The sequence below is a fragment of the Myotis myotis genome, unplaced genomic scaffold (assembly GCF_014108235.1).
Source record: "Myotis myotis isolate mMyoMyo1 unplaced genomic scaffold, mMyoMyo1.p scaffold_m19_p_1, whole genome shotgun sequence".
NCBI classification, from domain to species: domain Eukaryota; kingdom Metazoa; phylum Chordata; class Mammalia; order Chiroptera; family Vespertilionidae; genus Myotis; species Myotis myotis.
Window position 1 is genome coordinate 140543832 of NW_023416313.1, and position 27508 is coordinate 140571339.

Below are 27508 nucleotides of genomic sequence, written 5' to 3' on the forward strand. Positions count from 1 at the left end.
GGGCCTCCGGGCGGGAGGCGGGCGGAAGGGAGCCGCCGCAGCCCCTGCCCGAGCGCGCGGCGCCGCGCAGCACCAGCCGGGCTCGCGTGCACAGCGCGGGGAGCGCGCTCGCCCTGACAGCGAAGCGGAAAGGCGTCAGGACGTACGACGGCAGAGCGACGGCCGACTGGCCCAGGGAGTCGGCGCCCCGGGAGGCCCGAGCGCCCTGGCGGGGCAGCGACGCCTCCGGCCTGTGAGCGCCCCAGCGCGGCTGGCCCAGCGGCCTCCGCAGCGCCCCACGTGGCGGCCAGCGGGAGGCTGGAAGCGGAGCCGATTGGCTCCGCCCCCAGCGAGCTCGCCGGCCTCCCCGCCCAGCTCTCGCCCGACCCTCCCTTCCCCCTCCGGCATCGCGATGGACGCGGCCTCCCCCCGCCGCCGCCGGCAGCATCGCGCGTGCCTCTGAGCTGCGGGCCTGAGGAGCCGCGTGCGGGGCCGGGACGTGCGCTGCCTTTCGCGGGTCGGGGGACCCTCTCCCTTCCCTGTCACCCGGACCCCGCGGAGGAAGGGGAGGGACGAGGCGCGGCGTTTCCTGTCGCCGCCTTCCCCGGCCCGACCTGCGGCTTCCTGGCCACTCGAGGGCCGCGGCCTGCCCTGGCTCTGCCCGCGGCCTGCCTGGAGCTGGACCGGAGCGGTTTGGGACTCCGAGGCCGGGTGAGAGCTTGAGGGAAGGGGAAGCGGGAGCGCTCTGGGCGGTCGGAAGGGCGAGGCTTCGGGGCCGAGATCAGGAAGCCGGGCGGCGGCCGGGAGCGAGACCCCGGCCCCTGGTGAGGTCGGCGGGGCTCCTGCCGACTCACCCGCTTGGCCCCTTTGTTTCTCTCTGGCGGCGGAGCCCCGCTTGCCCAGGCCGGAGCCCAAGGCGCCCCTTCTCCGCCTTGCCCTTCAGAGGGCTTCGCTGCCCGGCCACGCCAGGGACGACCCGCCAGGCCGCGGGAGTTCTGGGCGCCGCTCCCCGGGACGCGCCGTCCTGTCTGGGGCCTCGTCGCGGGCGCGGAGGCTTTGCTGCCGCCCCTCCAGGCTCCCCGCCGAGTCACGGGAGCTCACTGAGCGGGGTTTGGTGCGCTCGGGTGCTGGGTCGGTCGTCCCTGCCGGTCTCCGCCGATGGGTGCCCACCCGGGCCCGCCTCTGGGTTCGCACACCTGCAGCTCTGGCTTACGTGGGACCCAGGGCTGCCCTCCATTAGGGCGCTTACAGGCTTTGGTAATGACTTTCCTTGTGGAGCTGGTTCCCTGGTGTGTGTGTGTGTGTGTGTGTTCACCAACTGCTCCATTCTGTGGGGATGGGGAAAGAGGTGCTTAGAAGGGCCTATATATTCTCATCGTACTGTTTTAGTTCGTTGTATTTGCTTCTAGCGTTTCTTTTTAAACTTTTAAGAACAGTTGACAAGACTGCCAAAATTCCTAACCGAGTCTGTATTCGTAGGTGCATCTTGCACGTAATTGCCGTTTGTATTTGGACATCTTACGAATAGTAGTGGGTAAATTGAGAAGTCAGCCAAATTTGTGAATTGAGAGGTGATTTTAAAGCAGAAACTTAACTTGGAAGGTAATGGTTCAAAGTGCTTATAGTCCGAACCTAACCCTTATCTGAAGATCAGTTTTGGGGGGGGGGGGGTGAAGAAGTTTGCTGGAAAAAAAAAAAGAACCTTTAGTAAGGTGTTCTTTGCCTTTTGGCACAGACGTTAGTGATAGCAGTAGTGGGATCCGAAGCTTGTTTGACTTTGACAAAGAGCTCTGGTTTCCAGTTAAGCCGAAACCTAATCAGCTTATACTCTTGTGCAAAACTGGTTTTTATTTAGCATGCTGTAGGAACGTTAAATCCGAGGAATAAGGAAAGTTGAAAGCACTAAGCACTATGTGCACTAAGCACTATGTTAAAAAAACATAACTTACGAGTCTTTTCTAATTTCTAGGAGGACACCATGAAAATTTGGTTCCCACTGATGCAAAGGAAAACATTTTAAACCCCAAACTGATCAATCCTGGACATTTAAAGGAATTTTTCCCCTTTTTTAATTTAAGCAAAGAGGCTTAAAAAAGAAAACATGGCAGATGTGGATCCAGACACATTGCTGGAATGGCTACAGATGGGACAGGGAGATGAAAGGGACATGCAACTAATAGCACTTGAACAGCTATGCATGCTGCTTCTGATGTCTGACAATGTGGATCGATGTTTTGAAACGTAAGTACATCACTTGGTCATCTTCCTTTGGGGTTGCTGTAGTGACATCTGTTTTCAACTGTTTGCTGACTTCAGTTTGTTTAGAATTTTAAAGCTACCTTTTAAAAAGTTTTGCATTTACACTTTTCTGTGTAGTAAGTCGAGTAATGATAATTGTGATGACACAAATATGTGTTTGTTGAATGCATAGGGATAAGTAGGGAATACATTTTTTTAACCATAGCTTGGTTGATTCATTTTCAAAATATGTTATGAACTGCTAAAATGCAGATACTTGAAGGTAACTATGCCTGTTCCAAGAAATTAACTAGAAATCGATATGAAAACGTAGATGATAATGAGCATATGTTTATAACTGCCAATTTTTTGTAAGTATTAAGTCACATGACATCTTTTGTTACAGCAAACCATTGCCTTGTAAATTTCAGTTTGGAGGGTATAAATTGGATGTTACCCATATGGCATACTTTTGGAATAGTAGAAACAGATTATGAAGTTTGGACAGTTTAAACAATTTTATTCAGAGGTTAAAATGTAGAATTTATTAAAAAATGTAAAAGAGAATTCATTATTAGAGTAGCCATTAATGCCATGTTATTCTTCTGAATGCTGTTTTAATACCATTTTGAGGTAGTTAATAGAAAATATTTGAGATGTTGATGTAAAATTTGATATAATTGTCTTAATTTCTTTGAAGTGGGGATAAATATTGTGTTATTAAATTGATAACGCATTTTTAATTGCCTTCATTTTTTTTTTTTTTTTTTATTATTAGTTAAGGTATTACAAATGTGTCCTCATCCCCCCCATTAACCCCCAACCTCCCCCCCACACACAAACTCATGCTCCCATCCCCCTGTTGTCCATGTCCATTGGTTTGGCTTATATACATGTATACAAGTCCTTCGGTTGATCTCTTCCCCTTACCCCCGCCCTCCCCTACTTTCCTTCTGGGGTTTGATAGCCTGATTGCTGTTTCTCAGTCTTTGGGTCTGTCCCTTTTCATCAGTCTATGTTGTTCTCTATAATCCACAAATGAGTGAGATCATGTGGTATTTATCTTTCTCTGACTGGCTTATTTCACTTAGCATAATGCTCTCCAGTTCCATCCATGCTGTTGCAAAATTTTGCCTTCATTTTTGAATGAATAATTATTGAAGATGAATTACTAAGTGAGTAATTAATAATCCTCAGCTGAGGAACTTGGAAAAAGCTAATGTGACAGGGGCAAGGAAAAGTTGCTGGAGAGCTGGGTTGAAGTAGGGTCAATATCAGATGGAGTCTTTTGTGTATGCTAAGCTTTTGGTTTTGTCTCAAGGCGATGGGAAGTGCAATGAAAGAGAGATGTGATTAAATTTTTCTTTTAAAAACATAACCTGCATTATGGAGAATAGTTGAGGACAAATGCTTGTAGACTTTTTAGGTTATGAGTCAGAGAAAGGATTGCTGTAATAAAAGTATAAATAAGTGGATAGATTGGAGACATTTAGGAGGTAAAATAGGACTTGTACATTCAGTGGATTTTTAACCCATGTTTAAGTTTGTAAGGTCATGTACTTACTGGTCATGTGAAAAATATTGGTCTACTGAGTTAGACAGATATCCTAAATTGACATATGTCATCCAAAATATCAAAAACACATTTGCTGATATGACTACTGATTTCATCAGAATCTTTAAATATTGGGGAACTGTCAGTGTCACAGTGGCAGACACAAGTTTCCCCAAATTGTAATTTTTGCTTGAATACTTGAATATTATCAATGGCAACAAATAGTCAAATTGTTTTCCTTGAAATGGAAGGCTTAACTTCATTAATTTTTGAGAAAATGTTTGCCAGATATCCAAGTCTACATAACCACAGTTTGAAGTTCTTTGAAGTAAAAATGATGTTGCATGAAAAAAGTGGCGAGTTGGGCTCTCCAAAGGTTGTACAAGTACTTTCCCTTGACACAACCATCATTGTTTGGTATGCAGAAGTACTTGACACTTTCGTCCCATTTCCTTAAGTAGAATATTAAAAAAATGTATTCAAGGTTTGCGATTAGTGACATTAATGATTTCTTTTGCTTCACCAATGTTATTCTATAGTAGAGTTGGTTTTTAAAAATTTCCATGCCAGAACTTGTAGTACAGTTTAGTGCCACTACCTTGATTCATATTAAAGCACCAACAGTTTTATCCACTACTAGAGGCCCGATGCATGAAATTTGTGCAAGAGTAGGCCTTCTCCCAGGTGCCTGCCAGCAGCCGGGACCCAGGCTTCCCTCACAGCCCCAGCTTTGTCTGGAAGGACGTCTGGTCCAATTAGCATATTATGCTTTTATTATTATAGATTGTTTTTGCATCATTAGTTGACATGCCAGCACAGGAAAGAAATGATTCAAGAAGAGAAAGGACAATTGTGTTGAATATGGTGAGAGAGGGTTGAAGACTAAAAGGTGTCCTTTGGATTTAGCAACATTCTTAAGATCATTGATCTTAATGAGGACTCGGAGTGGAATGGTGATGAGGGACAGATCCGAATGGGTTGAGGAGTAAGTAGAAAGTGAAGAAATGGAGACAGAATGCGAAAAACTTTTTTGAGAAGTTGGATTGGAATGGGAGTGTGGGCTTTTTCTTTTAAATGTCAAAGTGACAGGAGAAAAAAATGGATAATCCGTAGTGTAAGGATTCTGAAAAAAATAAAAAATACAACAACAACAAAAAACCGGGAGAGAATTGGCTCTTGTCAGGAGCAGTGCTTTTAAAACTTTAATATGCATAATGTGAGTCACCTGGGGGATCTTGTTAAGGTGCAAATTGTGATTTAGTTTGTCTGGTGTGGTGCCTGATATTCTGCATTTCTAATGTGATACCAGGTAAGGCTGAAGCTGTTGGTTTGAAAAATCCACATTGTGTAGCAAAGCTCTGATCCACTGCTGGGGAGAGAAGTTTTAAAACTTCTCCTGTTGTAAAACCGGGAAGATGGAGGGGTTAGATGTAGATGTTTTAGGTTTGATGGTAAAAAGTTGATGGGATTTCTGTCTGATGACATCTATTTTTCCTCCTGAAGAAGGAGATTAAAAAGAATAATATCTAGTCGTCCAGACACACCAAGGTTGCAGGTTTGATCCCTGCCTGGACACATATAAGAATCAACCAATGAATGCATAAATAAGTGGAACAACAAATCATTGCTTCTCTCGCTTCCCCTTCCCTTCCTCTCTCTAAAAATCAGTAAAAGTAAAAAGAATAATATGTAGGGTTGATATGGGGAAATGATTATACTCATATAGTGCTAGTAGCTTCAAAGCTGATATCTCTGCCTCTACCCAGAGTTACATTCTTAAACTATTGATTTGATTGTACCACTCTCTTTTACAAAATCTTTTGGCTTCTTTACCTGATGGATAACATTTATACCCCTCGAAGTCCTCTCCTGCATTTTCATATACTACTGCTACTACTTTTGTTTTTCCATTGCAAAGCATAGTGCCTGGCATACACAATAGCTACTATCCATATATTGAACAGATTGAAAAAAATTCTTTATATTGTACCTATTTTTCACTTATGCCTAAAAATGCCTTTGTAAGGTATTTGTGAGTCATGAAACTAGTTGGGGAATATGCAGGAGGAGGAAAGTTGTATTCTTCTCTGTAAGAAACAGGGATAGCATCAGTGTTTATTTTCCCTACCCCCCCCCCCCCCCGTATTAATGTACTTGCCTTTTCCATATTGACTCTTGTTTTCTTCTACCCAATGGCAGAGTAATAAGGAAGTGAAATCATTTTCGTTGATCAGCCCTGCAACTGTTTTTCCCTGATTTGAGAATGTTGATTGTATCAAATATATATAATCCTGAAAAGTTAAATAAGTGAATTTCTGTAGACAACAACTGTGTATAGTGTGTGCTTCATTGCAGTGGACAGCAGAGAGAAATACTGGATGATGAGAAACATTCTCTCTCTAGGGAGCCAATAAATAATGAGCTTCAATGAGTTTTCCTTGAGTTAACCAAAGTGTCTGTCACCTTTAAGATGCAAAAAACCAACTGCATAGAATTTATAACAATATATATGTATACTTTGCCTATTTATTGGCTGTGTCATTAGACCTTTGAGTTCCTTGGAACCCCAGCACTGTCTTAGTCATCTTTGTATTCTACTCCCTAGCACAGTTTTTGGCATAAAAAGGCATTCGATAGATATTTGTTGAATGAACTGCGATTTGGTTTGTGGTATATTTTAATTGGCTAAAATCAAGTCTACGTATTGGAGTTTGACTTATTCCTCTATCTTTGTGAGGAAAGACCATAACTTTCAACTGCTGTGCCAGTAGTTATTTTTAACTAAGCAATACAGAGAGCATCAAGGTTGGGAGTAGGGGCAGTAATAGAATAAAAGATGAAATGGATGAAAAGGTATTATCTTCAAGAAGCAAAATTTATTAATCTGTTACAGTTAAAAAAATTTTAGTTGATAGAGAAGTGCCCATTTTTAAGACTGTACTCAGTAAAATATTGCTGCTGTGGATAACTTCTTTTATTTTAAGAAAGTTAAATTTCTTTATATTGTAAATTGTTCTGAAATCTTGGCCCAAGTCAAAGGATGAAGTCTGGAAAAAGCATATCTATAATAATAAAAGCATATAATATGCTAATTAGACTAGATGTCTTTCTGGACAACCTTCCAGATGAAGCCGGGGCTGTGAGGGAAGCCTGGGTCCCAGGTACTAGAGGGAAGCTGGTGCTGGCAGCCGGGGAAAGAAAGGCCTACTCTTGCATGAATTTCGTGCATCGGGCCTCTAGTGATAGTTATAGTAGTATAGAAATTGTTTGTAGTAGTATAGAAATTTTTTCTCTTTGGAACCTCACTAAACATTTTTTCTTCTTGTTTTAAGTTACTGATCTCCACTTCCATTAGGGGGAAAGATTTTGATGTCATTGCAGGTAGCAATTTGGGAACCATTGCTTAAAATTGGATTCATCTGAAGATTCTTCTTTATGTCATTTGTGTGATTGGCTGGTCTGATAGTAGTTCTATATAGACTGAATGATCTTAAAGTTTCCTAATTAGACTACATTTGGGTCTGTAAGTTGGCATAATAGTGTAGTACTGGGTTTAATATATAAAAATAAATTTTAGCAAGTTTAAAATTTTGAATAACTCCTTAATTGTAATGTATATAAGATTTTGTGCCATACATGTATACTTTTAGCAATGTTAAGAGAGGGCTGTAAGTATGCATAATATTTAATTTTTTCTTAAATTTATTTAAATTGTGTATGCTGAAATCTGAGTTTGACAAATACATATAGTTGTGTAACTATACCACATTTGAAATTCAGAACAATTCTATCACCCCAAAAAATTCCTTGGAACCATCCCTTTGAAGTTAAGCCCTCCTGTAGCCTCAGTAACTGGCATCCAGTGGTCTGTTCTCTGTTGCTGTAGTTTTGACTCTTTCAGAATCTATACTAATAAAAGTGTAATATGCTAATTAGACCAGACAGCTGAATGACCTTCTGGACGAAGCCACGGTGGTGGGGGCCGAGGTAGAGGTGGTTAGGGGTGATCAGGCAGCCAGGTGAACAGTTAGGGGCAAATCAGGCAGGCAGGCAGAGGGATAAGGGGCGATGAGGCAGGCAGGCAGAGTGGTTAGGGGCTATTAGGCAGGCAGGCAAGAGGTTGGGGTTGATGAGGCAGGCAGGCAGAGTGGTTAGGGGAGATGAGGCAGGCATGCAGGTGAGCGGTTAGGAGCCAGCGGTCTCAGATTGTGAGGGGTTGCTAGGTGGGCTGAGTCCGTCCGTCCCCCCCCCCCCCCCCCAAGAATTTCATGCACTGGGCCTCTAGTGTCATATAAATGGAATCATACATATAGTCTGTAGCCTTATGAGTCTGGCTTCTTTCATGTAGTAATTTTCATTTGAGTAATTTATGTTGCTGTGTGTATAATAGTTCCTTTCCTTTCATTTCTGAGTAGTATTCCATTTTATGCAGGTATCAGATATGGTTTATCCACTCACCTCTTGAAGGACATTTAGGTTTTTCTGGCTTTGGTGAAGATGTAACTAAAGTTGATATAAACATTAGCATACAGATTTCTGTGTAAATATGAGTTTTCATTTCTTCTAAAATTATACAGATAAGTCTGACAAGATGTAGAATTTACAAAATTCATATGGAAATACAATGTACCTAGACTTGCCAAAACAATTTTGGTAAAGAATAAAATTGGAGAAGTAATGCTACTGTATTTCAGTTCTTATTATACAGCTATAATAATCAAAACAATGTGGTATTGGTGTAAAGATAAATGGACCAATGAAATAGAACTCAGGAATAGATTCACACATACATCGAGAACTTATTTCAACAAAGGTGCAAAGGCAGTTAAGTGGATAAAGGATACTTTTTTTTAAAAAAAATATATTTTATTGATTTTTTACAGAGAGAGAAAGGGAGAGAGATAGAGAGTGTTAGAAACATCGATGAGAGAGAAACATCGATCAGCTGCCTCCTGCACATCTCCCACTGGGGATGTGCCCGCAACCCAGGTACATGCCCTTGACCGGAATCGAACCTGGGACCTTTCAGTCCGCAAGCCGACGCTCTATCCACTGAGCCAAACCGGTTTCGGCAAAGGATACTTTTTTAATAGGGCTGGAACAATTGCATATCCATATGCAAAAAAGAAAAAAATAACTTTGATCCATACTCTATATTGTATACAAAAAATACACCAAAAATGAATCATAAACCTAAATTTAAAACTTAAAACAATAAAACTTCTAGAAGAAAACATAGAAATCCTTTTGTGGCTCTAGGTTAGGCAAATATTTCTTTTTTTAAAATTAATAAATCTTTATTGTTCAGATTATTACAGATGTTCCTCTTTTTTCCCCCCATAGCTCCCCTCCACGTGGTTTCCACCACCCCATACCCTTACCCCCTGCCACTGTCCTCATCCATAGGTGTAAGATTTTTGTCCAGTCTCTTCCCGCACACCCCACGCCTCCTTCCCCCCAAGAATTGTCAGTCCACTCCCTTTCTGTGCCCCTGCTTCTATTATATTCACCAGTTTATTCTGACTTAATTTTTAGGTTCACTTGTTGATAGATATTTATTTGTTGTCACTTTGTTGTTCATAATTTTTATCTTTACCTTTTCTTCTTCTTCCTCTTCTTAAAGAATATCCTTCAGCATTTCATATAATCCTGGTTTGGTGGTGATGAACTCCTTTAGCTTTTTCTTGTCTGTGAAGCTCTTTATCTGACCTTCAGTTCTACATGATAGCTTTGTTGGGTAGAGTAATCTTGGTTGTAGGTTCTTGCTATTCATCACTTTGAATATTTCTTGCCACTCCCTTCTGGCCTGCAAAGTTTCTGTTGAGAAATCAGCTGACAGTCGTATGGGTATTCCCTTGTAGGTAACTGAGTTTCTTTCTCTTGCTGCTTTTAAGATTCTCTCTTTGTCTTTAGCCCTTGGTATTTTAATTATGATGTGTCTTGGTGTGGGCCTCTTTGGATTCCTCTTATTTGGGGTTCTCTTCACTTCCTGGACTTGTAAGTCTATTTCTTTCATCAGGTAGGGGAAGTTTTCTGTCATGATTTCTTCTAATAGGCTTTCAGTATCTTGCTCTCTCTCTTCTTCTGGCACCCCGATAATTCGGATGTTGGTACGTTTGAAGTTGTCCCAGAGGCTCCTTACACTATCTTCATATTTTTGGATTCTCTTTTCATTTTGCTTTTCTGGATGGGTGTTTTTTGCTTCTTTGTATTTCAAATCTTTGACTTGATTCTTGGGATCCTCTAGTCTGCTGTTGGATCTATGTATATTATTTTTAATTTCAGTCAGTGTATGTTTAATTTCTGACTGGTCTTTTTCCATTTGTTTGGCATTCTCATTACCTTGAAGGTCTCACTAAGTTCCTCAGAGGTTCATAGAAGATTCTTGAGTAACCTTATAACTGTAGTTTTGAACTCTGTGTCCTCCATTAGTTTGCTTTCTTCCATTTCTTTCATTTGTGACATGTTTCTTTCTCCGCATTTTTGGCTGACTGCGAGGACCCGCTGTGTCTACAGTAGAAGAACTGCTGCTGTGCTGGAGACACCCTTATGGGGTAGGACTTGCTTCAGTGGGGCTTTGGTGCTCACTGTGTCTGCTTCTTGAGTGTGTCCCTTATGGATGTGAGGAGGTGAAATCTGGTAGCTGACCAGGGTACCCTGGCTCCTGGATCTCCAAGTCAACCACTGTATGAGTTCACCCAGCAGGAGCTACAGCGATATCAGCAGATTTCTCCTCTTTGTTTGGGGTTTGGAAGTTTTGGAACTCTCTGACCCAGCTGCAGTTTGTTAGGTTAGGCTGCAAAAGCTCAGGTGATTCCTTTGCGCAGCTGGGCACAGCTTGGATGGGGATGTAAATTGAGTTGGGCGGGTCTCAGAGAATCACTAGGGTGGAGCAAATAGCAATGGCGTTTGTCAGCCGTCTCCGCGACTTCGCGTCTCTGCGTCCCCGAGTCCCTCTGTGTCCCTGAGTCCCGTGCCCCCACAGCAACAATGATCTCTGCGAGCAGCTCTGTGAGAAAGCCACCCTCGCTTTCCCACCTGCTGAAAGACAGTCCAGTTTCTCCCCATAGGAGTCTGGGACCCCAGAGTCTCTCCATAAATGAGTTCAGTGCATTGGAGAGCTTGTATCCCCTTCCGATTGAAAAAATCCACGCACCCAGGTGCAGCTGCCTCACGCGGGCCTTTGTACCTCTGTTCTTGGCGCCTCTGCACCTCCTACCCAGTCTCAATGTGCTTTTTTCTTTCCTTCTAGTTGTAGAACTTCCACTCGGCCAGCTTTCCCGCGGTTCTGGATGATAGCTGTTTTGTCTTATAGTTGTAGTTTTAACGTTTTTGGGGGGGCAGCACATTCAGGTTTATACCTTATGCCGCCATCTTCGTTCTCTCCTAGGCAAATATTTCTTGAATGAACACTAAAAGCATAGACCAGCCATAGCTGGTTTGGCTCTGTGGATAGTGTTGGCCTTTGGACTGAATGGGTTCGATTCCGGTCAAGAGCATATGCCTGGGTTTTGGCCTCTATCCCCAGTGGGGGGTGCGCAGGAGGCAGCTGATTAATGGTTTTTTCTCATCATTGATGTTTCTATTTCTCTCTTCCTCTTCCTTCCTCTCTGAAATCAATAAAAATATATCTTAAAAAAAAAGCATAAACCATAAGAGATTAAATTGATATGTTTGAAGGTCTCTACTACTAATTTTTTTTCTGTAATAGAGGACTGTTCAGGTTAATTAATTCTTCAGTAAATTTTAATACTATGTCTTTCAAGGAGTTGGTCTATTTAATATAAATTAAAATTTATGGGCATAGAGTTGTTGGTAATATTCCTTTTTATCCTTTGGATATTTGTACAGTCTCTGGTGATAATTCTCCTTTTCATCTTGATACTGCTGATTTTTATCTTTTGATCAGTCTGGCTAGAGATTTATCAAATTTATTTATCTTGTCAAAGAATCAGCTTTTGGTTTCATTTGTTTTTCTCTGTTTTTCTGTTTTAAGCTTCATTGATTTCTGCTCTTTATTATTCTGTGTTGTTGGGTTTAATTTGCTCTTTTTTCTAATTTTTTAGGTGGAAGTTGATGTCAGTGATTTGAGATCTTTTCTAATATAATCATTTAGTACTATAAATTTCTCTTTTCTGCTTTAATGTATATTTTCATTTGGTTCAAAATACTTTACAATTTTCTTTGAAACTTTCTTTTTTACCCTTGAGTTATTTAAAAGTGTGTTGCTAAATTTCCAAATATTTGGGGATTTCACAGACATTTCTATGTTACTATTGTGGTCAAGGAACATACTTAATATAATTTAATTATTTTAAATTTGTTAAGGTTTGTTTTATGGTCCTTGATGTGGTCTATTTTTGGCGAATGGTTCACATGTTTGAGAAGAAGGTATATTTTGCTCGTTTGGTGCGATGTTCTGCAAGTGTCACATTAAGTGAAGTTTGTTGATAGTGTTGTTCAATGTATATCCTCAGTAGTTTTCTGTTTTGTTTGATAGGTTATTGAGAGGTGTTGAAGTCTCCAGTTATAATTGTAGTCTTATCTATTACTCATCAGTTCTCCCAGTTTTTGCATCATATGTTTTGAAGGCCTGTTAGTTAATTTTAGGATTTTATCATCATTATATATAACTAGAGGCCTGGTGCACAAAAATTTGTGCACTCGGGGGGGAGGGAGGGTCCCTCAGCCCGGCCTGTGCCCTCTCGCAGTCTGGGACCCCTCGGGAGATAACGACCTGCTGGCTTAGGCCTGCTCCCGGGTGGCAGAGGGCAGGCCCAATCCCTAGGTGCAGCCCCTGGTCGGGCTCAGAGCAGGGCCGATTGGGGAGTTGGGGCGCCGCCCCCTGTCATGCACAGAGCAGGGTGCATTGGGAGATTGTGATGCCACCTTCAGTCACGCTCAGGGTAGGGCCGATTGGGGGGTTGGGGCACTGCCCCCTGTCACACTCAAGGCAGGGTCGATGGGGAGGTTGCGGCGCCACCCCCTGTCACGCACAGAGCAGGGCCAATCGGGGTTGGGGCGCTGCCCCCTGTCACGCACAGAGCAGGGCAGATCAGGGGGTTGGGACGCCGCCCTCTATCACCCACAGAGCAGGGCCGATCAGGGGGTTGGGGCACCGCCCCCTGTCACGCTGATCCTGGTGCCGGTAGGCCTCACGGCTCTGCTGATCCTGGTGCTGGGAGGCATATTACCCTTTTACTATATAGAATAGAGGCCTGGTGCATGGGTGGGGGCTGGCTGGTTTGCCCTGAAGGGTGTCTTGGATCAGGGTGAGGGTCCCCACTGGGGTGCCTGGCCAGCCTGGATGAGGGGATGATGGCTGTTTGCAGCTGGTCACACACCCTTCAGGGTGGGGGTCCCCACTGGGGTTCCTGGCAGACCGGGTGAGGGGATGATGGCTGTTTGCAGCTGGTCACACACCCTTTAGGGTGGGGGTCCCCACTGGGGTGCCTGGCCAGTCTGGGTGAGGGGCTGAGGGCTGTTTTCAGGCTGGGACTGAAGCTCCCAACTGCTCCTTTTCTTCTTTTTTCTTTTTTATTCTGGGCCAGCTTTAGCCTGGCTCCAGCTCTTAGTCCTCTGCTCCTGAAAGCAGGTATCTGGTTTGTTTTGGTTCTATAATCGAAACTCTGTATCAACTCCAGCTCTGAGATCCCAACTCGCTGAAAGCTGGTTTCTGGGGTTTTGTTAGCTTCTATATTTGTTACAATGTTTCTTAAACTGCAAGCTCAGAGACCGGCAAGGCAGGCGGGGAACGTTGGAGTCCTCCATCACTGAAGCAAGCAAGCCTCATGTTAGTTTCAAGTTGCCTGGCTGCCAGCTGCCATCTTGGCTGGCAGTTAATTTGCATATCTTGCTGATTAGCCAATGGGAAGGGTAGCGGTCATACGCCAATTACCATGTTTCTCTTTTATTAGATAGGATGTGGGTTTCTTGTAGACATTATACTGCTGGCTTGTGTGTGTTAATCTTTTCTTTTTAAAAAAATGTTCTTATTGATTTTATAGAGAGAGGAAGGGTGGAGAGAGAGGGAGGGAGATGTGAAAGAGATACACTGATTCGTTGCCTCTTGCATGCACCCTAATTGGGGATGGAACCCACAACCTGGGCTTGGGAATTGAATTGGTGACCTTTCTGTGCACTGGACAACGCCCAACCAACTGAGCCTCATGGGCCAAGGCTTGTTGTTTTTTTTTTTTTTAATGCAACCTGACAGTTTTGAATTGGTGAGTTTAGACCATTTTCATTTAATGTAATTTTTGGTATGTTCAGATACATGTTTAATGTTATATTATTTCTTTTCTTTTTTGCTGTTCTGTTTTTTTTTTTGTTTGTTTGCTTATTTGTTTCTCTGTTTCCTCTTTCTTGCCTTTTTTTCTCTTTTTTAAAAATATGGAACACTTCACAAATTTGAATGTCATTCTTGGGCAGGGGCCATGCTAATCTTCTCTGTATCATTCCAGTTTTAGTATATGTGCTGCTGATGCTAGCATTCTGCCTTTTGCATTATTTGAATATTTAGCATTTTATTTAATTTACATTTTTTGTCTGTTTTGTCTATTTTTTAAAATATATTTTATTGATTTTTTACAGAGAGGAAGGGAGAGGGATAGAGAGTTAGAAATATCGATGAGAGGGAAACATCAATCAGCTGCCTCCTACACACCCCCTACTGGGGATGTGCTGGCAACCAAGGTGCATGCCCTTGACGGGAATCGAACCTGGGACCCTTCAGTCCTCAGGCTGATGCTCTATTCACTGAGTCAAACCAGATAGGGCTGTCTCTATTTTTTAGTGATTGCTCTAGGGATTACAATTAATTTAGAGCTAATATCTTACTGTTTAAAATAAAATGAAGAAGACTTACAAGCGTGTAGCTTTATTTATCCTCTCTCCCTTTATGTTATGGTTGTCATATTTATTAAATCTATATACATTGAAAATCTGAAGATTTAGTGTTATAATTTTTGCTTTCAGTAGTCAGTTTAATAGGAGAAAATTAATCTATTACACTACCTCCATATTTATCATTTCTGTTACTCTTCTTTTATTCCTGCAGTTCTGTGTATCTCTCTGGTATTACTTTCTTTCATCCTGAAGAACTTCCTTTGGCATTTCTTTTAGGGGAAGGCTGCTAGTTATGAATTCTTAGTGTTTTGTTTTGTTTTTCTATCTGAAAATGTCTTTATTTTGCCTTTATGCTATGAAGATGTTTTTGCTGGATATAGAATTCTGGGGTGGCGTGTTTTCTAGAGTTTTAAAGATATTCCACTGTCTTCTGGCCTTTATGGTTTCTTTTTTAAATATATTTTTATTAATTTCAGAGAGGAAGGGAGAAGGAGAGAGAGAAACATCAATAATGAGAGAGAGTCATTGATCAGCTGCTTCCTGCACACCCCATACTGGGATCGAACCCACAACCCAGGCATGCACCCTTGACCAGAAGCGAACCCAGGACCTTTCAGTCTGCCGGCTAGGGCTATGGTTTCTGAATAATAAATCTGCATTCATTCTAATCTTTGTTTTTTTGTGTTGTTTTTCCTCTTGCTGCTTTCAAGATTTTTTGTAGTTTGATTATGATTTGTCTGTGCAAGGTTGTCTTTGCATTTGTTGTATATTTGAGGTTGCTGATTTTCTTGAATCTGTATTTCATCAAATTTGGGGAGTTAGTTCTTCAAATCTATTTTCTGGACCAATTTTTTTTCTCCTTTCTGTGACTCTAGTGGCACAAATGTTACACTTTTTAATATCTTCTCTTAGGTCGCTAACATTCTGTTTCATTTTCCCCCCAATCTTTTTTTCTCTATTCTTCAAATTGGGTAGTTTTTATTGATTTATGTTGAAGTTTCCTGATTGTGTCATCTTCATTCCACTCTTGAGACCATCCAGTGAATCCCCTCCCCACCCCATATTGTATTTGTCATTTCTCAAATTTTCACTTGATTGTTTTTCACACTTTTTATTTCTCTCCTGGAAAATGTCTGTTTTCAATCATTTTAAAAATGTTATTTACCTCATGGAATATAGTTATAATAGCCGATTTAGAGTTCTCTCTGATAATTTTAGCATTTGTGTTGTCTCAATCTTACATCTGTTGACTTTCTTTTTGAGTTGGACAGATCACATTGTACTGATTCATTGTATCTTAAGATATTTTGGATTTTATCCTAGACATTTAGAATATTATATTGTGAGACTCTGGATTTTATAAAAATTCTCTAGAGTATGTTGATTTTTGTTGTGGCATGCAGTCAACTTGGGTAGACTAGACTGCAAGTTCTGTCTTGCCCTCTGTGGGTGATAGGTGGTTTGAATGTCATTGGTTTCAAAACCCTTTGTTAGGATGTTTGGGTCTATTCTGCATGTGTCACTTAGAGTTTAGTCTGGGACTTGGGTGGTAGATTATGTCATAGTTCTGTTGTTAAAGTCATTAGCTCTTTTCTACATATGTGCAGCTGAGAGGTGAGCTTGGGACTTCTGTCAGGGATCTTTTTTGTAGCTTTTTCCTCCCCAAGTTTTCCCTTATCATTTGGCTTCCAGAAACCTTTTTTACCTAGTGTTCTAGCCAAAAAGCTGGGGCTCTCTTGGATTTTAGCAACACTTTCTCTTCACTGTCTTCCCTTCTTTCCTCTTGTGCTGTCATACAATTTCTGGGACTGGGACTGCCCTGGAGGTGAAAGTAATGAAAGAAAAGAAAAGAAAATGATAGGATTCCTCTCATGTTTTTTTGACCCACAGGTGTTTCTTTTCTTTATATTTTTGTTTTGTAAAAGATTATTGATTTTTAGAGAGAGAAGGGAGAGGGAGAGAGAAAGATTGATGTGAGAGCATAACATCGATTGGCTGCCTCCTGCACACCCCCTACCAGGGATGGCACCCACAGTCCAGGCATGTGCCCTGACTGGGAATTGAACCAGTAACCTTTCAGTGCACTGGACGACGCCCAACCAACTGAGCAACACCGCTAGGGCATGGGTTCCTTTTCTTAGTACTCAGTCTTCCTGGGCCTTATATGCTGTGGCACCTCCACTGGACTGTGCATGTGCCACTAAGTTTTCTCTGGGGCTTACGCTTGGGGCTGGCTTGGGGCCAGGCTGGGAAGAAAAAAACTCCCAGGAATTTGTCCTCTCATCCTCTGGTTTACAGAGGCCCCTTTTCTTGGTCCTTTTAGTTTTTTGTTTGTGCTCCTACTAGATGGCTTTAGGACTTGGCCTATCCCAAGTCCCAAAACTAGAAACGAAAAGAGGAGAGGAAGAAACACCCTTTAACTCACTTCCATCAAGGATTGTTACTTGTTTTGACTTCCTTCCCCAATCCATCTGCTCTTGTTTACTTTTACTATTCAGAGTCCTCAGTTGTTTTTTGTGTTCTGTCCAAGGTTTTTGGTTATAATCTTTGGGAAAGACAGGCTGTAACACGCTTATTCTAGGACTAGCTCTGAAGTTTACATTTATTTTTTTGGAGTTACAAAATACATTTGTTTCAAAATTTGGAAAAATCAAAGTTTAGAGAATGATAATTATCTCTAATTACACAATCTAGAAGTTAGCCATTTTACCTTTTTGCTCTAGTTTTTTCTCTCATGATAAAACACCATAATGGATCTTTTTTTTCCCCTTTTCTTTTACCTAAGTAGTGGCCTGGTGCATGAAATTTGTGCACATTAAAAGGGGATTAATTAGAGGAAATATTTTTAATACTGCTATTTCCCTTTTCTCTATAATAGAAGTGTCAGAGATGAAAGAAAATTGGTAAAATGTATATGAAAACCTTCCTCCTGTCAGAGTCTGGGGCACACCGCGGGACCCAGAGTCAAGTCCCCACCCGCGGGGACTCAAAATCGCGCGAGATCCAGACCCAGCCGGCCCCTCCCTTGTCAGGCCCCGCTGGGCGGGGGGGCGCAGCCTCAGGTCCTGTGGTCTGGCACCGGGCAGAGGGCGCATCCTCAGGTCCCCCGTCAAGCCCCGCTGGGCGGGGGGGCGCAGCCTCAGGTCCTGTGGCCTGGCACTGGGCAGAGGGCGCATCCTCAGGTCCCCCATCAAGCCCCGCTGGGCGGGGGGTGCAGCCTCAGGTCCCCCAGTGCACCCTCAGGTCCCCCAGCCCGGGGTGGGGGGCGCAGCCTCAGGTCCCCCAGCGCACCCTCAGGTCCCCCAGCCTGGGGTGGGGGGTGCGGCCTGAGGTCCCTTGGCCCGGCGCCAGGGCGGATGGCACGGCCTGAGGTCCCCCGTTAAGCCCTGCAGGGCAGGGGGCACAGCCTGAGGTTCCCCCCACCCGGCACTGGAGCAGGGTGGTGCGCCTTGAGGTCCCCTGTCAAGCCCCACAGGGTGGGGGACACAGCCTGAGATCCCCCATCAAGCCCCGCTGGGTGGGGGGCGCAGAGTGAGATCCCCCGCCAACTCCCTCTGGGCGGGGGCACAGCCTCAGGTTCTCCGTCAAGCCCCGCCTGGTAGGGGGCACAGCCTCAGGTCCCCTGGCCAGGGGTGGGAGGAGCAGTCTGAGGTCCCCTGGCCCAGCACCGGGCCGGGGGGTGCATGTTGAGGTCCCCTGTCAAGGCCTGCTGGATGGGGGTGCGTGGCCTGAGGTTCCCTCGTCAAGCCACGCTGGGTGGGGGGAGCAGCCTCTGGTTCCCCGGCCGGGGGGTGTGGCCTGAGGTCCCATGTCAAGCCCCACCGGGGGTGTGGGGGGGTGCAGCCTCAGGTTCCCTGCCCCGGCCCACCGCCACACAACCTCAGGTCCCTGCTGATTGCTCATTAAGGCTCGTTACAGAAACTCGGCCTCCGCTACGGGTGCAGCCATCTTGCGTTATGGAAACCCCATCTCCGCTGTGGGCACCACTATCTTTGTGATGGTGTGATGGTCAATTTGCATGTTCCCTCTTTATTAGCTAGAATATTTCTATTAAAGTATATTTGTATCATGGCAAGTCTTTAGTAAGCAGTTTTTTTTTAAAAAAAAAAAATATATATTTTATTGATTTTTTACAGAGAGGAAGGGAGAGGGATAGAGAGTTAGAAACATTGATGAGAGAGAAGCATCGATCAGCTGCCTCCCGCACAACCCCCATTGGGTATATGCCCACAACCAAGATACATGCCCTTGACTGGAATCGACCCTGGGACGCTTGAGTCCGCAGGCCGACACTCCATCCGCTGAGCCAAACTGGTTAGGGCAGTAAGCAGATTTTAAAAACCTGTGTAATCATGTATGTGTCATATACTTAGTTATGTCTTTATTATTAGATCTGTAGGTTATATCACAGTGAGCACCTTTGTATATACATTATTGCCTGATAACGTATTTTTTGAATTGTTGACTTCAAAATAACATATAAATAAGGGAAAAAATCAAAGTTTCCTTTATCTGTTTGAAATAATATTTAATTATTTAGAATTTTAGCCAAATATGTTTGTATAAGATTACCTTCTTTTAACTAATATAAATGGTACTATTTTTGGTAGAGGACCTTGTGGCTTTTTACTGTTTTGAACTTTAGAGTTGAGTATAGGAAAATCTAATTGAAAATAATTTTACAAGGTTTTATTCCTTGCAAGCATGAATGAATAGGTTAATAACTTTTGATTTTTATCTTTTAAGAGAAATCTGTATGAACATTTAAAAATGATGTTTATATGTGCCCAGAGTGGTAGTTTTATGTTTTGTATCTGCCTCAAGTACATGTTCATACAGAAATAAAGTCTGTACCAAACATACAGAAATAAAATGATTGAATTTACTTTGGTATTTATTTTTTACTTTTGCTATTTTAATATATATTTATTTCGGAGAGGAGGGGAGAGGGAGAGAGAGAGAGAGAAATATCAATGATGAGAGAGTATCACTGATGGGCTGTTTCCTGCATGCCAAACACTAGGGATCAGGCCTACAACCCGGGCATATGGCCTGACCGGGAATTGGACGGTGATCTGGTCCATAGGTCGACGCTCAACCACTGAGTCATGCTGGCTGGGACAACTTTTGCTATTTTAATTGGACACTTTTTATATCTTGAAGTCTTTTTGTGTGTGTGCATGTGCATTTGTGTGTATGTGTATACAATGTTAGATTCTTCTTTATTTTCTTTGTGGGGGATTTACTATTCTGTATTTAATTGTAAAGTTTGTTAATCCTGTCATAGTCAGCCAAATTTTATGGAATGAAGTTAAATAATTATCAATTTAGCAAAAATTTAAAGGTAATATCTTTCTAAGTGGCCTAGGAGTGGTGAGATAAATACTCTAAATCAGTGGTTCTCAACCTTCCTAATGCCGTGACCCTTTAATACAGTTCGTCATGTTGTGGTGACCCCCAATTTCATTGTTGCAAATTGAACATAATTAAAGCATAGTGATTAATCACAGAAACAATATGTAATTATATATGTGTTTTCCAATGGTCTTAGGCGACCCCTGTGAAAGGGTCGTTTGACCCCCAATGGGGTCGCGACCCACAGGTTGAGAACCGCTGCTCTAAATGCTCCTGGTGGGATTATGCGTTAGTATAGCTTCAGAAGTTTGATAATATCTGTCAGACTAAAAATGTACACATAGAAACACTTCTGAGAATCTTTCCTTCATAAACACTGGTGCAGTTGTGCAAAGATATATATTAAAGGGTAGAGCTGCTTGAAGTTCATACAGATAGTTTTAAAAAGTTGCTAAAGATATGCACACATTAAGAATTGAAGGAAAAATAATTTCACCAAAACATGGAGAACACTGTTTTGTGTTACTTGTAGCCCGTATGCAGAGAGTTAGAATAATGTATTTGATGTCATATACTAAGATTTCTACTAAATGTAAATTATGGTCTTTTATATTTTAAATGTTGATTAAAATATAGGGGATATTATTGATAACTTAAAAATTCTGCTTTGATAAAACTGTGTTACTCAGGTTTATAATAGCATGTGTTAAACCAGTTATGACGACCCTTTTGAGCTCAGCGTGTCAGCATTTTGAAAAACCCTAACTTAACTCTGGTGCCGTGTCACATATAGAAATTTTTTGATATTTGCAACCATAGTAAAAGAAAGATTTATATTTTTGATATTTATTTTATACTAGGGGCCTGGTGCACGAAATTTGTGCACTGGGGGCGGGGGGGTGTCCCTCAGCCCAGCCTGCCCCCTCTCACATACTGGGAGCCCTCAGGTGTTGACCCCCATCACCCTCCAATCGCAGGCCTGGGCAGGGGACCCTCATTTCCCCCCATCACTGGTTCTGCCCCCAGCCCAGGCCTGATGCCTCTGGCCCAGGCATCAGGCCTGGGCAGGGGACCCCCAGACCCCTCCGATTGCTGGCTCTGCCCCTTGCCCAGGCCTGATGCCTCGGCCAGAGGTGTCAGGCTTGGACAGGGGACCCCCATCTCCCCCCGATCACTGGCTCTGGCCCCCGCCCAGGCCTGAGGCCCCTGGCCCAGGAATCATGCCTGGGCAGGGGACCCCCATCTCCCTCTGATCGCTTGCTCCACCCCCCGCCCAAGCCTGACGCCTCTGACCCAGGCTTCAGGCCTGGGCAAGGGGACTATCATATCCCCCCAATCCCCGGCTCCGCCCCCCACCCAGGCCTGATGCCTCTGCCAGAGGAGTTGACCCTCATCACCCTCCGATCACCAATTACCGGATTGGCCCCTTGACCAGGCCTGAGGCTTCCAGCAGAGGTGTCACACCTGGGCAGGGGACCCCCAGCTCCCCGCGGTTGCAGGCTCCGCCCCTGCCCAGGCCTAACGCCTCTGGCCGAGGCGTCCGGCCCAGGCAGCGGGGACCCGCAGCTGCAGCGGCCCCGCGATCGTGGGCTTCGCTTTAGGCCCAGGCAAGGGACCCCTAGCTCCCGGGACGTGCCCAGCTCCCATCGCTGGCTCCACCCCTACTTCCTGCTATCACTGGCCAGGGCGGCAAAGGCGCCTGATTCTCCAATCATGGCTGGGGGGCAGGGCAATGGCGGCCCCAGGGCCGCCTTTGCCCTGCCCCCCAGCTCTTAGCTCCCCCCTGGGTTTCCGATCACTGTCAGTGGCAGGGGGCTTCTTCCTGCTTTCCCTTCGCCTCCCTGCATTGTGCCTACATATGCAAATTAACCGCCATCTTGTTGGCAGTTAACTGCCAATCTTAGTTGGCAGTTAATTTGCATATAGCCCTGATTAGCCAATGAAAATGGTATCGCCGTACGCCAATTACCATTTTTCTCTTTTATTAGTGTAGATATTTAAATGCCATTTAACAAAGAAAAATTAACCAAAATAATGAATTTGCGTGTCACCTCTGACACGGGTGTCATAGGTTCGCCATCACTGTGTTAGACTGTTCATAGGAGGGAAGGGTAGCTAAAATTAATTATTTTAACATTGTGACAAGGTACTTTGCTAAGTGTTTAATGTATATAATTTCATTTAATCTTTATAATATCCATATAAAGTAGGGATTGATAAGATCTTATCTTTTTTTTTTTAAATTATGTTTTTGCTTTTTAGAGAGTGAGGAAGGGAGAGGGATAGGGAGATAGAAACTTTGATAAGAGAGAAACATCATCGATCTGTTGCCTCTTGCATGCTCTCTACTGGGCATGTGCCCTGACTGGGAATCAAACTAGTGACCTCTTTGTTCATGGGTGGACGCTCAATCACTAAGACACACCAGCGAGGTGATATTATCTTTGTTTTATGAATGAGGAAACAGGACCAGAAAGGTTACATAGCTGTTATTCTGTGTTTTAACCTGGTCTGTTAAACCCCAAATCAACATTTGTTCCCATAAAATATGAATTGAAGAATGTCCCTGGCCTTCAGAAACTCTTAATGTAAATAAAGAAATAAATTGATACATTAAACAGTGTGGGCACTGTTTTTATGAGGTTTGAGGAACATGAAAGTACCACAACTATTTGGATAGGTTAGGGAGGGTTTTACAGAGCAGTTGATGTTCCAGCTGAGTATTGAATAGGAATTTTTTAAACATGGTTTCAAGTTAATGCTGCTACTTTAAATTGTTTATACCTTGATATTTTCAGCAATGATGAAGTCATGTGAATATTGCTAGGAGATTAAAATCAATGTGAGAAATATTACCTAATACACATGCGATCCAATATGAACATGATATGTTATATAGTTTTATCTATTATTTAATATGATTTTAATGTTAATTATTTACGAATTCTAGGTATAATATGATTTCTTTTACTGCAGATGTCCTCCTCGCACTTTCTTACCAGCCCTCTGCAAAATTTTTCTTGACGAAAGTGCTCCAGACAATGTGTTGGAGGTAACAGCCCGTGCCATAACATACTACCTGGATGTATCTGCAGAATGCACCCGAAGAATTGTTGGGGTAGATGGAGCTATAAAAGCACTTTGTAATCGTTTGGTTGTGGTAGAACTTAACAACAGGACTAGCAGAGACTTAGCTGAACAATGTGTAAAGGTAAGTCTTAATTTTTTATTGGCCCATTTGAAGATCACTTAAAGAATAAAAAATATATTTTGCTAATGAAATAAAATTCTTTCCTCCATTATCAGTCTTATTTTATTGAGAGTGGTTGAGAACAGTGGAAATCACAGACCTTGTGGATCAAAGGAGATTCCATGTGGTTTGGGAAAAGAAATCTTTGGCTGGTGTTCTAAGTGGTTAGAGCATTGGTCTTGCACTGAAGGGTTGCAGGTTTGATTTTCAGTCCAGGGCACCCATTGATTGCAGGTTCAATCCCTGGTTGCAGGAGGCAACCAGTGGATGTGTCTCTTTCCATCTTTGTTTCTCTCTCTCTTCCTCTCCCTCTCTTCCACTCTCTCTTAAATCAATGGAAAAAATATCCACAGGTGAGGATTTAAAAACAAAATCTTATCTTTGAAGGAAAATTGCAGGTCACTGGTAATGCTCTTCTTTGCTGCCTCAATGCTCTTCAGTTCTGGTAGCTGCTAATACTTTTGATAGGTTGTCCCTGTTCCCAGCCAAAATGATATTGCACCTGGTAGGAAAATAGTAGAAACCACCAGCACAACAGATAACATACTGACTACTATTGCCAGTGTCATATGAAATACTTAATATGTATTAATTCATTTAATTGGTTTAAAAAAATTTTTTTGGGGGGGTAATATTAGTTAATAACATTACATAAATTTCAGATGTACAGCTTTATCCAACTCATTTAATCTTAATGACAATTTTGTATGTGGTTGGTGCCACTCAGATATAATTTCTCTTTTAGAGGTGAAAAAATAAATCAAGCATACCGAGATTAAATGACTAGCTGGGGATGATGCACATAGTGGCAGAGCCAAGATCTGAAGATCACGCATTTGAAGATTAGAAAATCTGGTTCTAGGGCCTATGGATTTAACAGTTTTGCTGTATTCTTTTAGAATTGGCTGTTCTATTCCTGGTGGGGCTAATTACAAACTCTGGGACTCTAAAAGCATCAGTATTGCTCCCTGACCGTTTTGGCTCAGTGGATAGAGCAATGGCCTGCGGAGCGAGGGGTCCTGGGTTCGTTTCCAGTCAAGGGCATGTACCTTGGTTGTGAGCATATCCCCAGTGGGGGAGTGTGCAGGAGGCAGCTGATCGAAGTGTCTCTCTCATCAATGTTTCTAACTCTCAGTCCCTCTCCCTTCCTCGCTGTAAAAAGTCAATAAAATATAATAAAAGCATCAGTATTGGGTCACTAGTTTATTGGAACTACTTGTGAACACATTTGGATTTTATATGATACTCTTCTTATAATTCCTGTCTTATTCTTTTTATGATTTTTGTTCTAGGTCAGCAGTTTTCAAACTTTTTGTCTCAGGACCCCTTTACAAGTCTTATTGAGGACCCTTGAAGGTCTTTTGTTTATAGAGATTAAATCTATATTTCCCATATTCGATAATGAAATTGATAAGTTTAAAGTATGTTTTTTTTAAGTGCGACCATTTCTTTATTAAATTATACAAAAAGGGGAGGAGAGGGGGGCAGCTGTGGGGCTTGGTCCCAACCCTGGCTCCACCCCGACCTGGCGCTAAGAGAAGGGGATCTGAAGGAGACCCAGGGACCAGGCAGGGTAGGGATGGGCAAGACAGAAGGCTAGGATGCAGAGGTTCCGAAGGAGAAGCTATCGGAGGAGGGGTGGGAGCGAGGGAGGAAGAGAGAAAAAAGGGGGAAGGGGGCAGTTAGGGACCAGCTGGGGAGCTCAGATGGGACAGGTCAGGAGGTGGAACAATGGCAAGTGAGAATGGAAGGGCAGTGTCTGGAAAGGTGGACATGAGAAGGCTGGGGAGAAAGAGGGTGGCAGCTCTGATGCAGGGCTAGAGCAAGGAGTCAGGTGAAGAGTGGCTGCACTGAACTGTTCCTGCCCCCATCTCCAGGCCTTGAGGGGCCTCCTTCCCCAGCCCATTGGCAGGGGGCTCATGCTGATGCCCCATTTTCTGTCTTCTGCCGCTTGGGATCAGCTTCATCCTCCTCTTCAGCAGCTCTCTTCAGCGCGGGCCCCTTGTCGTCATCTTCTTCTTCCTCATCTTCTCCTTCATCCTCCTCTCTGTCCTCAGCGATTTCTTCTTCCTCCTCAGCTCCATTCTCCTCCTCCTCCACCACTTCTTTCTTTCACTCTTTCTGGCTCGCCTTCTCCACCTTCTCTTTCTTCTCTTTCAGGTCCTTGGTGCTCAACTCGGCCGCTGCCTCCATGCTCTTCTCCGACATGGTGCCTGGCCGAGGCTGGCGGGGAGCCGGGTTCCCGGGGTGGGAACTGATGGGCACTGGATGGTGGAAGGTGGCTGAGGCCAGAACCTGGTGCGGTTGCAGCGGCGACGGGCAGTGGTGGCCGCTCAGCAAGCTGGGTCTCTGGAAGAGGCCTAAAGTATTTTTTAATATATCTGAAAATAAACTTATTACATGCTAACATGATTACATTTTTGAAAATAACTATTTCCCAAACAAACAGAAAATTAGAAGAGTAGCACTGTTAATTATTTTTGCAAGTTCCTTTAAAAAATGTCTGGCTTAATAGAAGAGAGCCAAATCCTCATATCTACTTCTGCATTTAGTTGGTTGCTTCATGTAACTTCTGGAAAAGTCCACTTTATACTCCTGAAAGAATGAGAATGAGAATGAAAAAGACAATTATCATGATAGTATTATTATGAAAAAAGTTTTGACTTCAGTGATCCCTCAAAATCATGTCTTTCTCAGACTTTGAGAGCTGCTGTTTATAACTGTTAATGTCTTGACTTTCTGCCTTTGTGGCTGTAGATTTATTTCTTTTTCTAGTCTCAGAGGAAGAGGTATCCGTTTTCCTGTTTAGAGCTTTTCTCCCATCTTATTCTCTTTATCACATCACTTCATGTTTCTTCCAGGGCTGGGGTTTTACTCTACTGCTTATACACTGACCTGTGTTTTCAAACTCTTTCTAGTCTCTTACATTCTACTCTCCCTTTCTCTCTGTCCTTTGCAGATTATTCTTACTTACTAATTCACTAGAGGTCTGGTGCACGAAATTTGTGCACAGATAGGGTCCCTAGTCCTGGCCTGTGATCAGGGCCGATCTTCCCCGGCTGCCCGCAGCCAGCCCCACCCCCCACCGCCACCGCCACCAGTCGTCCTCTGTTTGTGGGGCGACTGGCGAGGTGATCGGGGCCCTGCTTGCACCCGCCTTGGCCTGGCACTGCCTGCATCCGCTGCCACTCACCCCCAGTTCCCCATTCCCCATCAGGCGATCGGAGCCTGCCAGCTTGGGAGAGGGACCAAGAGGTTGGCGGGCAGCTCCTGTGGTAAGCGTCTGTCCCCTGGTGGTCAGTGCACGTCATAGTGACCAGTCGTTCCACCATCTGGTCGATTTGCATATTACACTTTTATGTATATAGATGATCTTCAATGGTAGTATTTCCCAAGAACTGATTTTACCTTCTTAAAACTAAACTTTGCCTACACGGTTTCATCTGTCAGCTTTAGTGCCACTCATATATATATGCCCCTCACATCTTTATCTCTATACCTGATCTCACTCTTGAGCTCTAGACCTCATATTCAAAGGCCTGTTGGATGGTTCCAGCTGAATTCATTATTTTTCATACAGGTGAACTCTTATTCTGATAATTGGCATTAACTTTCACCTAGACACTCAAGACAGAAGTTTTTATTTTACCCTTTTTTCCACTTCACACATGTAATGATGAAGTCCTTTTCTAGTTTATTTTCTTGTTTGTCCCTGCTCTTAGTGCCTTAGTAAAGCCTTTATCCTCTTTGAATATCAGTGCTTGAATTTTTACAACTGCTATACTCTCCTCATACCCCGTTTCTCAGTTATTAATTGAAATTTTGATCATATTATTTCCCTGCTTAAAACATTTTTCTTACTTTCAGAACAAAGTCTAAATTTCTCATATGCCTGTATGACCTATAGACCCTATTAATTCTTTAGTTCTATCAGAACACCTTACACATGAACATAATTTAGAAAGTAAAAGTTGATTTTTAATTTTCTGATATTCAGAGTAGGAGTGAGGATGATGAATAATGTAATACTTAACATTTATTGAAAAAAAATTTTAAATATGTTTTTATTGATTTCAGAGAGAGAAAGGGAGAGGGAGAGAGAGAAGGAAACATAGATAAGAGAGAAACATCAATCAGCTGCCTCATGCATGTCCCCTACTGGGCATTGAGCCCGAAACCTGGGCATGTACCCGGACTGGGAATCAAACTGGCAACCTCCTGGTACATGGGACGACATTCAACCAACTGAGCACACTGGCTGGGCAAAAAAAAAAAAAAAAAAA

General features: G+C 43.2%; 1 protein-coding gene, 1 non-coding gene and 1 pseudogene across 9 annotated transcripts in view; 1 reads left to right on the forward strand and 2 right to left on the reverse strand.

Annotated features, from left to right (window-relative positions):
* The first annotated feature begins 552 nt into the window (after positions 1 to 552).
* Positions 553 to 27508, forward strand: part of HECTD1 (HECT domain E3 ubiquitin protein ligase 1) — a 94716-nt gene continuing 67760 nt past the window's right edge. For 7 of the 8 annotated variants that reach the window (XM_036353796.1, XM_036353823.1, XM_036353813.1 and 4 more), the window contains exons 1-3: positions 553 to 690; positions 1949 to 2220; positions 22952 to 23186. In XM_036353796.1, coding sequence (XP_036209689.1) covers positions 2081 to 2220; positions 22952 to 23186 — 375 coding nt within the window. In that variant the 5' untranslated portion in view covers positions 553 to 690; positions 1949 to 2080. The remainder of the gene's footprint in view (positions 691 to 1948; positions 2221 to 22951; positions 23187 to 27508) is intronic. The other variant, XM_036353806.1, reaches the window with a different exon arrangement.
* On the reverse strand, positions 14159 to 14265 carry LOC118661232. The gene has a single exon (XR_004969216.1). It is a non-coding gene; the product is annotated as a U6 spliceosomal RNA (small nuclear RNA).
* On the reverse strand, positions 24985 to 27018 carry LOC118673459 (annotated as a pseudogene).